Source organism: Ceraceosorus guamensis (assembly GCF_003144195.1).
Source record: "Ceraceosorus guamensis strain MCA 4658 unplaced genomic scaffold IE81scaffold_14, whole genome shotgun sequence".
Taxonomy (NCBI): Eukaryota; Fungi; Basidiomycota; class Exobasidiomycetes; order Ceraceosorales; family Ceraceosoraceae; genus Ceraceosorus; species Ceraceosorus guamensis.
Genome location: NW_020290009.1, coordinates 105,269 through 116,140, shown reverse-complemented (window position 1 = coordinate 116,140; position 10,872 = coordinate 105,269). Strand labels below are relative to the sequence as shown.

Below are 10,872 nucleotides of genomic sequence, written 5' to 3'. Positions count from 1 at the left end.
TGGTGATGGACGCGTATAGGTGCTGCTATAGCTATAGTCCTATGCGCGCATGCCCCCTGCTGCGCGCCTTTTGGTACTGTATAATACATATAATAATAGTATATATATATATATATGGTGTAGCTCTCTAGCGGCCGCGGCAGTAGCAGTAGTCGTAGCGGCAGCAGCAGTAGCGCTTCCATGGCGCGACTTGAATCTGGCGGAGACCAGCACTCGCTGGTCACAATCCTCTCCACCGTTAAGCCATTCACGATGACACCGGCTGATGCCGACCAGTCAGCATGTCAGGGTCAATGAACCGCGTTGTCTGCATGCTGGATATGTATATCTCCGACGCTGCTGTACGCGTCTACCGCGTTTCTGCGTGCGGCGTCTCGGCCCTCGATCGGGAGGTGTTCAAGGCGTGAGGTTGGCCCTCGGCACAGGCGCACACTCACAACACTGGTCGAGTTGACAAAGGCGGCAGTCGTGAGTCAGAAGAGTCACGCGTCTGATTTGTCCACTGGACAGGCCAGCTCGGGCGACTCGCACATTCTTGATTCACCACATGGTGAGTCGCGCACCACTTGTAACTCTCGTGCAACCGCCATATGGCACAGTGAGATCGAGTGTGCGCACGCTCCAGCAGGAGCAAGCGCTGAAAGGAGCACGCTCCACCGACGAGGCAGCACAAAAGTCCCGCCAGCAAGGGCAAGCGACTCGGCTGCGCGCGTTGCGATGTGTACGTATACAAGCACGCTAGACGTGTCCCGGATCTCACTCGGCCTGCTGCTTATTTTATTCACGACCAGCAGGCTAGTGTGATGCACACTTACCCACGTTACCACGCTACGGCCTCTTGCTGCTCTGGGCTACAGGCAGCGATCGTGCGCGCCATGCTCGGTCGGCTCTATACCCCTCATGCCGGTCAGGTGCTACAGGTACATACAACAGTCTAGTGTGTGGATGGACCCACATTCCATGCCAGATCTCAAAAGATCTTGTACTTGACAGCAAGCGCGGAAGGACAGGCAACCAGTCACTCTCAAGCGACGAGTCGGATGTCGAGAGTATACGCAGATATATGCACACAGATCTAGAAGTTTGTACCTCATAATCTTGAACGTGGCTCTGCGTCTCTTAATACCAAGTCCACCATCAATACAGTCACGAGCAAGAATGACGGGTGACGAGGCACAACAGCATCTTTGCCGGACTCGGACAGCCCAGGACATACATTCTTGATTTGTCTGAAAGCTATCTTGCAAATGCGTCAGTTTCTGGACTCTGATTCATTGCTCGTCTCAGAAGTCACAGTCAAGAGTTCTGATGAGTCTCTGGGTGGACCCGAGTCGATGCCCTCGGTTCAGATTCTTGATTCCGATTCACGTGATTGTCACCAGCAGCTCGTCGGCCCAATAGATTCAAACATTCATCAAGATTCAGAATTCTGATTCGATAGCACAGCTGACTACCATACTCTTGACTTGATGAGTGAGTGATGGAGTCATGCGTCAGTCCACCTCGAGAGTCATAGCCAAAAAGCGGAAAGCATCAGACTAGAGGGTATGCATGTTTGGGTCACGTGCAAGTCTGCTTAGCACGCGCGGCGCGCGCGCCGCGTCTGATGGAGCGCTCTCCGCTGAGGTCATTCGATTGGCCGCGGCATTCAGGTCCAACACTTGACTCGCGACTGCGCGCGGATGTCTTCTCGACATCGGCGTCCTCTTGACATCCAATAACATGTGAAAGTCTTGCACTCCATCTTTCCACAACTCGAGTCGTCTACATTACCGCCCCAACACAGTTTCCCGTGGATGGTGATTTAGCTCAAACGTGTTCGCTCCAGTGCTGCTCAGCAGATACACCATCCCCCACCTCCGTGCCGAAACGGAGACTGCGGTAAGACGACGTGCACCCCGACGTAAGGCGCCGTTGGGCTCGCGCTCCTACAGCATCCATGTCAAATCAGTCTAGCATACACTCGGATATCAACATCTTCCAATACGAGCGCCGACAAGCTGAGCTACACTCCCACGCGAAGGCTGCAGCTGCCGCTTCTGCCGAGGCCAAAAGTCGACCAGTCGCACTGTACGGTGGGAGGGTCGTATCTCATCTACCCTACGGCGGTCTCGCAGCGCAAAGGCACTTTGGCGAGAACGAAGGACAAACACGTAGCATGGCACCGTGCGACCCTACAGGTGCCGGAGACGTCCGAGCAGGTCCTTCAGCACGTGTCAATGATGCTCAAGACGGCCCTACTTCGATCAAACCTTCCGCTTCTCAGAATGAAACCAACTTTGGCGCTGGGCAGAACCCTGCAGACGCCGCCTGGCTTGGTCGAATGCTGGCGGAGAGCATGCTCGCATGCTTCGCGAGCGCTAGCGGGAGCGAGAATGGGCCATCGCCTTTCCCTGCCAGTCAGAGTGTGCCGCCTCGACCTGGAGTCGACGGCTTGAGACAGATTTCGGCGCTGCAGACCGCCCTCAATAGGCGACTCGGTCCCGAGTATATTCAGACACGAGCGGGCTACGGCACTGGTGGTGAGTCGCACTGCTTGGCAGTATGTTTCACAGGCTGACTCAGGGGCAGGACTCATGATTTTGTAGGAAAGAAGCTGTCGTACCTAGAGGGCTGGAAAGCTATTGATTTGGCCAACGAGGTGTTTGGCTTCAATGGCTGGTCCACTTCCATAGTGCGGATGGATACGGACTTTTGCGATGTTGACAACGACGGCAAAGTAAGGATCGGGATGTCGTGCATCATTAGAATTACCCTTCGCGATGGAACCTTCCATGAAGACGTTGGGTACGGTGCGATGGAAGGAAGCAAACACAAGGGGCAAGCTTTCGAAAAGGTGCGTGTATGCTGAGGTGCCAGCAAAAGCTAAGTGTTGGACGGACTCACGGACAAGCTGTTACTCGGAATGCATCAGGCACGGAAAGAAGCGACGACGGATGCGTTCAAGAGAGCTCTGAGATCGTTTGGCAGGATGGTGGGCAATTGTCTGTACGACAGAACTTTTACCGACCAGCTCGCCAAGCAGGAAAAGGCGGCACCAGCTTCGTATGACCTGAGCGACCTCAAAAGAGCGCCAGATCCCGGAGCGCTCAAAGCGGCTCGCGAACAACAAGCAGCATACTTTGCAGAGTATGACAAGCAACAAATGGCAAGGGCAAGCCCCACCGACCAGAGAGACGAGGGCTCAAGGAGTGCTGCGCAACTTATGGGTCCACCTCCTGTGCCGGCCAACCGCAGCAATAAGTCCATCAGCGCAGCAGCGCCTCAGGCCAATGCGCTATCTCGCGCACAGACAATGCCTAGACAAGAAGCGCCACAACGTCAACGAGCAGTGCGCGAACCCGAGCGGCCTCTGCAACACGACTCCAGCAGTGCAGATTCACGCGTGCGATCCGAGTCGCCAGACAAGGGCCGCGCCGAGCGCTTAGCCCTCGCAGCGCAAAAGCAGGAAGACCATCGCTTGCGCCGGTCGAAGAGTTTGGCGCCTATTGGACAGAGGCCTATTCATTCTCCGGAAAGTCAACAAGTCCAGCAAGATGCCTCTCAAATGGGCGCGGCCTCCAGACAATCTTTCAACGCACATGCCCCTGATGAGCTTCGTCGTCCTACGACTGCTCAGATGATGAGCGATGTTGGGGACGCAGAGATGTCGGAAGCGGTGGCGCTTGCCGAACAGAGACTGGAACGACGTCCTCCGCCTCAATGGCCAGAAGTCACAAATGTGCCGATGGATGGTGCAATGGAGCACATTGCGGATGGGGATCACTTGAGCGAGTATGGCGATTTGGAGGACGATGATGCAGCAGCAGCTGCCATGTACTTGGAATTGGCGGCAGAAGAAGAAGCGCAACAGTCTGAGCCATACCAGGTCCGAGGCCCTTTCCGTCCCGTCCAGCCGCGACAACAACAGCAGCAGCAGTCGGAACAGCGAGCATGCTTGAGCGTCGCGTCCATTCAAGCACACGAAGCGCACGGTATGGATTGCGATGACAGCGGTGTGGCAGGTCTGCAAGACTACAGAGCGGCTATGGATGTCAAGAGGGAAAGAATCGAATCGGTCACGTCTCCTGATCGACGACCTTTTCTGCCCACTCATCAACGCGGACTCAGTGGCGCGGGCGCGAGCAATGCTCCTCCAAGCAACCCTAGCAGTCCAGTGATGAGAAGAGCACCCAGCAAAGGTCATTTCGTGGGCGCACAGTCCAACGTCGGGTCGTCGAGATTCCCAGCAGAGGTGAGCATTGGGCACGTCATTAACGTTTTGCTTCATCTTCCATACTGACAGCGTCACGCCCAACAGACCTCTGTGACCACTGTGGGTGGCTCAGCTGCAGCGAAGCCAGCAGTAGGAGCGGCTTCTCCAACAAGCTCTCCTGCTCGCTCGCTACAACGCAGAGCTGCGACATCCATCGTCAGGGGCCGACCAGCGGCGCGCGTGGGCAACTCGAATCTCGAGCCATCAAGCGGTCGCGCGATACCTGGAGCAGCGCACTCTTCAATGTCTACTCGAGCCGACGGGCAGCCTGTGCGTCATGCCTACGTGGGACCAAACACTGGCTTCGGCCGACCTGTCGTTGCGCCGCTAGACGCGAAGTATGCGGAGCAACAAGTGCGCAACCAGCAGCATCGAGAGCGGCAAGGCGGATTCGTGGCTGGTCCGCATCAAGCATGGAGCGGCGGCAGAAAGCCTCTTGGTGAGCTGCCTGTAGATCGAAGTGGCGCCGTGAAGAGGCAGCGTCAAGATTAATGGGAATGCTAGAGGTGCCGGATGCAAAGTTCGGGCGCGACGCGCTGGTACCGTTGGAGCACCTGCACGCTCGTCGCATACATGACTCTGTCCATTGCCTGTCGCTTGGCGCAAGAGTGTCAAGCATGAAGCTCATAGTAGATCCCCAATATCGCCCAAGAATCGTTCATACTCGTCATCCTTCTTCCTCCTGCCTGGAGCCTGGCCAAACTTGGGACTTGCTTCCTGCGCATCCCAGCTCGTGTTGAGATGAGGTTTGAGCCTGTCCATCAGGCCGATCCTTTGTGTGTCCTCTTTTGAAGAATTCGCCTCTTGCTGATCTGCTCTTGGTCCAGATGCAGGTGCAGCATCGATCATTCCTGGCAGACCTCCTTTAGCAGCCTGAGCTCTCTGCGCGGCTCTCTTGCGAGCCAAGGCGGGCGGAACAAATTCTGCAGCTTCTTTTCTGAAATCGCGCATTTGAGGAGCGGCGGAGATGGATGTTGGCGGTCGCACTGGTGGTGGACCGGGAGCTTGTGGCCGGGAATGATGGGAAGCGGTAGCGGCAGAAGAGGCGGAAGGACCGGTCGGAGCTCTTGCTGGCACGGAATTTGGTCCGGATTGAGAGGGATGGAGAGTATGAGGAGAAGATCGAGGTCGTGCGCGCCAGCTTTGAAAAGTGGGCCTCACTTCTCCATTCAAGGCCATTGGATCTGCACGTACGCCTTCGCCCCCGCCTGCATGCGCAGCGTACCCTTCAAACCCTCTTGGTGCACCTGCTCTTGGAAAGGAACGCATAGGAGGCGGTGGTCTGAATTGGCTCGGCCCGGCTTGCCATGTCGGAGGCCTCATCTGGTCGCTAAGCCCTGCTGGAAAAGGTCCAGCACCGGACATTGGACCGTGACTTGTCCAATTGGGAGCGGCCAGAGGCATAGCTGTGCCCAAGTGCGTGCCGAAGCCAGGTGGCGGACCAGTGTAGTGCATTTGAGCTGGCCCAGCTGGAGCGTTCGATCCAACTTTGGGGGGAGGCGGACCAGAGGGCATGATGATCCCGTCATCATCCTCGTCATCCTCTTCGCTCTCCTCTTTGACCTCGACTTCGGCAGCTGGAGGTAAAGGTGGAGGACCCTCGGGAAGCTGAATCCCATCTTCGTCCGAATTCGAGTCGGAGTCTGTGTCCGAATTCGGGGTGCCGACTTCATCACCATACAACACCTCGGCTTTCTCCTCACGTGCTTGCGCTTCGGACGTGGTGTCAAAAGTCGTTGGCCAGCTTGGTGGTGGCGACGAGGGTAGCGGGGGTGCAGGCCACTGATCAGGCGCTGGGAAGACGCAGAGGAGCGGCGCGAAAGAGGAATGCACTGTCAAAGAGAAGCGGGTGGATGGATCACCAACATGCTACTCACGTTTCTCTCTGTACGGCATTCCAGGAGGAGGTGCACCGGTCGGATTGAACACTGGATCGTAATACACGCTTCTTTCCGGGATTCTGCCAGCATACTGTCCTCCACCTGCTGGCCCAGCCGATGCTTTGCCAGCACCAGCACCCATTTTAGACTCCTCTTCAGCCTTCCTTTGTCTCTCTTTCTCCGATCGCTCCTCTTCTTCGCCTGGAAAGACGAGTTTACGGCTGTTGGGATGCTTGGCTACAAACTCTTCCTTTAACCTCAACATTCCTTCCAGCTCTGCCCTTTTCTCCTTGAGCTCGTTCGAATCGATTGCAGACAACTTGCCATTGCCAGTGGAGCTCAATCTCTCCAATCGTCGGACTTCGGCTTGTAGAGGACGTGGATCTTTGCGAATCATTATTTCGTCTCTGACTTTTTGTCGAGATGCCTTGTTTCTCTCCAACTCTCGTTTGCGCGCTGCTTTGCCTGCAAATCGAGTGTCGAGGGCGGGGAAAGGATGCGCAGTCAGCTGTCTGCTCCTCCGTCTTGCCTTTGGTGGTGCGGACCTTTGACATTATAGACCTCGACTCACGCGCAGCATCCATCGGGTTGCTCGACTTCTTCGCCATCTTGTCCTCTCCAGCCTGTCAGGCGCGCGCAATCGAGTAAACGTGATGGATGGACCCCTACTCCTCCTCCAAGACGGAACCTGTCCCGATCTTTTAGCTTCTAAGTATCCAGACACTGAGCGCGGAAGATTGGCTTGAGTGCTGAATGGTGTTTGGGTAAGAGAAGCTCAGATGTGTAGATTGCGAACTTACCTTTCGGCTGTGCGCACAAGAAGAGCTGCTGTTGATTGCGAATCTTTGCGGAGGTAACTCGCACCGCATCGCATGCGCATGCGCATGCGGACGCGTCCCTCGCGCGCGGTTGTCGGTGCGTGTCTTCTGTCACGGCGGGTCACGAGGTGTGAGCCGCAATCAAGAATGATTCAAGATTCACATTGGTCGATGTGCTTTGCGAGCGCTTCACGCTTCTTCCGGCCCACCCACATACACTCAACACTGCTTGCTCAGGTTTCCGCTACCCTTTCTTTCCTTTGCACGCAACCTTCGTACTTGGCATTCGAACTCGTCGTGGGTCACTCGCGCCAGCCAGGTCATGCAGACCTTTAGCACCTGGACCATACAAAGCGATAATGTACGATCGCGTACGACAAGATTTTGCCGATGCTCTTCTGGGTTCTCGAGAGAGCGATCGATCTCAACTGTTGGATCTCAAGACGGGCCTAGCAGCATGGTTCAGCGCATCTTGTCAAGGAAGAGCTGACAGCGCTAAAGCCGAGCAAGAAGTCAGAGGGGGTGTGGGATCGTTGGGAAGGGATGAAGGGGCGCACGAAGGCGAAGAAGTGGGAGGAGCAACAGGAGGGGAAGCGTTGGATCAGGAAGATATCGATGCTTGGAATAGAGAAGCCAGGACTTGGCAGCTCATCGCTAGGCTGTACCAGTGAGTACTTGTGATGGTAGGATGGCGCACATGGACGAGCTTGGCACTGATCCAATAGACATGTGCCGCTGCTCAGCGATCGCTTGTCGAGACAGCCAGCTGCCGAGCTGGAAGCTTCCCAAGGCTCCAGCTCCCATCCTTACGAGACGCCGCTCAGCTCGGTGCAGAGGCTCTTGGCCCAGAGTCCCGGTCTCGCAGAGCTCGAGGTGCGTCCCGATCGCAGGGATCTTCAATCTCCTCGATTTGGAATTGGCGCTAATCCACTCACCCATCACCTTGCACCCACGTGAAGCTCGTCCGAACCTGGCTCTCCGAATATCTGGGCGAGTACGTGTCGGTAGTGGAAGTGCGCAAAGGCTATAGGCCATACACGCGCAACAAGATTCGCTCAGAAAAGCGCACAGGATCCAACAAACCAGCTTCGCGTTTGAACGAAGACAAGATCAAGATTCCGCGCACACAAAGCTTGGATCCCGATGCCCCTCAAGAAGTTCGTGAGGATGCGACGTACGAAAAGGCGTTGACGCGAGCGCTGTTCGAATATGTCAGAGCTGGAAGACTTTTGGAGGCGCTGGATTTGACCAGACAAGCGGATCAACCTTGGAGAGCTGCCAGTCTGAGAGGTGCGATACTGCATTGGCGACCTGGTTGCGGCGACGACGAAGAAGCGCTAGACGAGCCAGAGGAAGCTACTGGAAATCGCAATCGCTTGTTGTGGAAGGCCATTTGTCGGACTTTGGCATCCAAGAGCGGCATAGAAGAGCACGAAAGGGCACTGTACGGCGCGCTTAGCGGCGACTTGCAATCTGTGCTGGCCGTTTCTAGCAGCTGGGAAGCGCATCTGTGGGCTTATGTCAATGCCAGATTGGAAGCGGCCGTCGACAAGGGACTGAATGCGCGGGCAGGCTGGTGGAGTCAAGGCGCTACAGACACGTTTCCTGAAGCGTGCGGTCAAGTTGGGGCTGTGAAGCTCAACGAACTCGTCGTTCCCGACGCTCTCGCCATCATTCGACGAGCCAACACGACGGAGACGATAGGATCAGCAGACAAGGGCGAGATCAATCGAGAATTGAAACAAATCTTTGAGGTGCTCGCCCAGACAGAGTCGCATGGGGTTCATGAACAAGCAAACAACCCGTACGCCGTGGTGCAACGAGCAGTCATCTTGGACAACGTCAACGAGTTCTTGATGCATGTGGAGCAGCGTCTGTTGGATATGCGCGAAACGGCGGATCCGAGGATATACGCCAGGCTGGTCAGATTCTTTGCACATCTCGTGCTCTTTCTGAGGAGATTGCAGGTGGACAAACCTCCGTCGGATGTGGTGGCCAACTCGATCTTGCGCGCCTATGTCGAGGTGCTGGAGGTGGATGGCGCGAAGGATAGCTTGGTTGCCATGTACGCTAGCGCTTTGGAACCGGAAAGCGCTACGCAGAGCTATGCGCATTTCCTCAAGCTTATGCCCATCACCGCGACGGAAGAGGAGCGTAGAGCTGCACTTGCAAGAGCCAGCGAGAACGATCTCGACGTTGCTGCTGTGGCTCGCATGACGGTCGCGATGATCTTCGATGAGCTCATTCCGGTGAGTCTTGTCTCTCCCGCTTGATATCGAGTAGCCCTCACTGACGCGGATTGGGATGACACTTTGTGTTGGCGTGTCGTGCAGATGATGCCGAGCGGCTTGGACCCAGAACAACCGCTTTTGCCTCTCGAAGCGCCCTTGAGCGAGGAGGAGATCTGTCTCATTCGCGCTATCGACTGGCTCACGTACGACGAGTCCACTTCGGAGGATGTCATTTTGCAGAGCAACTTGTTGCTCAGGCTCTTTTTGGTCTCTGGCAAGGTCAATGCGGCTCGTCAAGTGCTCGAACATGTGCCTGAGCACGCTCTCTTCGTCTTGGACGATGCGCAAGTGGCCGAGGACGAGAAGACGGAGCATCTGCATTGGAAGACCTTTTTCGAAGCGTACGAGGCGCACGTCCAGTTCAGCGAGGTTTGGAACAAACGGACAACGACGATGGGGTCGGATCATGCGCGACAGACTTCGAGGCACGCTTTCGTCCAAGCGCTCCGTGAGATCGTCGAGATGGCGCAGGAAAAAATGGAAGAGGTATTGCAGATGGATTGGCTGAAGATCCAGGTGGTGCTCGTCGATGTTCAGGCTGAACGCAGAGCATTGGAATTGACTCGCATACGCAAGATCTATATTCCGGAGCTCATCTTTAGGCTACACTTTATGCTCCTGGACTCTTCCGAGTTCATTCCTGGGTACGTACCAGTATCGCCTCTTGCCGACGTGCACGCCATCGCAGGAGAGAAAGCTGACTCCATGACTTGCACCATCGGGCCAACCCTTGTATTTTCGCACTCAGCAACCTTGCGATTGCCCTGAACTTGCCAAACTTGGTGGCGGATGAGAAGCACAAGCTTTACTTGGACTTTATCTCCCTGCACGGCAATTCGCTCAAGCAGTACCTCGCCTTTGTCCGACAAGCGCACCTAGAATCTTTCGATCGACTCGGCACCGACTCGTTCAAGGCTGCCGCATCCGCTCCTACTTTGTTGGGCGCATCTTGAAAACAAGACGCAACGTCGCAATCTCAATTGTCATTGTGTGCGTACAAAGAGAGGTTGATTGTGCAGCAGTCTGGGACCGGGCGGGGCGTGTACTGTGCATTCAAATCTACACAAAATGACTCGTGACTATGAGAGCAATCATGGCAGCATTACAATCCGCATCGCGCAACAGGGACATGGTGTGGTTTGCAGCAGCTAAGCAAAGGACTCATCGACCGGCTTGGTCTCCAGAAATGTCTCCGCATTCGACATTAGCTCTCGCAAAGTGGCGACGGCATGACGAGGAGCAGCCTCGGACGAGGTCGGGCTCGCACGAGACGGTCGGACAATCTTGGCTCGCTTAGCAACGCTTGACCTCGAGCTGCGCAATGGACGGGCAAGAAACTTGAACGTCAGAAACATGGCAGTCTGGACACTATCGAATCTTTCGTGCTTGCTCACCTCGACTCGGACGGGGAGCGCTTGCTCGACGTGATCATTGCAGATGGCAGCGCCGCACTTGCCTGTTTCATCGGCCTGTCGGCGACGGGTTGCAGGGAGGATGCTTCGCTCGTCGACATTTGCCTGACCCGCGCGAGATCGATCCACGCGCGATCTTCTGCGGCTATCGCGTTAATGCTCTTCGCTGCAACTTCTTCAGCCCGGGCGATGGCTGAAAGAAGCTCATTCTTCGGG

The 10,872-nt window shown here is 55.8% G+C and overlaps 3 protein-coding genes across 3 annotated transcripts; 2 read left to right on the top strand and 1 right to left on the bottom strand.

Moving 5' to 3' along the window:
- Window positions 1-2,338: 2,338 nt before the first annotated feature.
- IE81DRAFT_287692 (Rad52/22 double-strand break repair protein) lies at window positions 2,339-3,022 on the top strand (the record flags this gene model as incomplete). The annotated part of the gene is made up of 3 exons (XM_025511724.1): window positions 2,339-2,522; window positions 2,589-2,836; window positions 2,915-3,022. Coding segments are annotated over 3 exons (540 nt in total), but the record flags the coding sequence as incomplete, so codon positions are not given.
- A 1,857-nt stretch (window positions 3,023-4,879) lies between these two features.
- On the bottom strand, window positions 4,880-6,743 carry IE81DRAFT_345980 (hypothetical protein; the record flags this gene model as incomplete). Its single annotated transcript, XM_025515977.1, has 3 exons — window positions 4,880-6,048; window positions 6,133-6,600; window positions 6,707-6,743. The coding sequence occupies 3 exons, from the start codon at window positions 6,741-6,743 to the stop codon at window positions 4,880-4,882; spliced, it is 1,674 nt and encodes a 557-aa protein (XP_025371197.1).
- A 569-nt stretch (window positions 6,744-7,312) lies between these two features.
- Window positions 7,313-10,677, top strand: IE81DRAFT_353185 (nuclear pore protein 84/107; the record flags this gene model as incomplete). Its single annotated transcript, XM_025516644.1, has 5 exons — window positions 7,313-7,620; window positions 7,679-7,826; window positions 7,913-9,202; window positions 9,287-9,888; window positions 9,993-10,677. 5 exons carry the CDS (start codon window positions 7,313-7,315, stop codon window positions 10,195-10,197), a joined length of 2,553 nt encoding a protein of 850 aa, XP_025371196.1. The 3' UTR covers window positions 10,198-10,677.
- Between the last annotated feature and the right edge of the window lie 195 nt (window positions 10,678-10,872).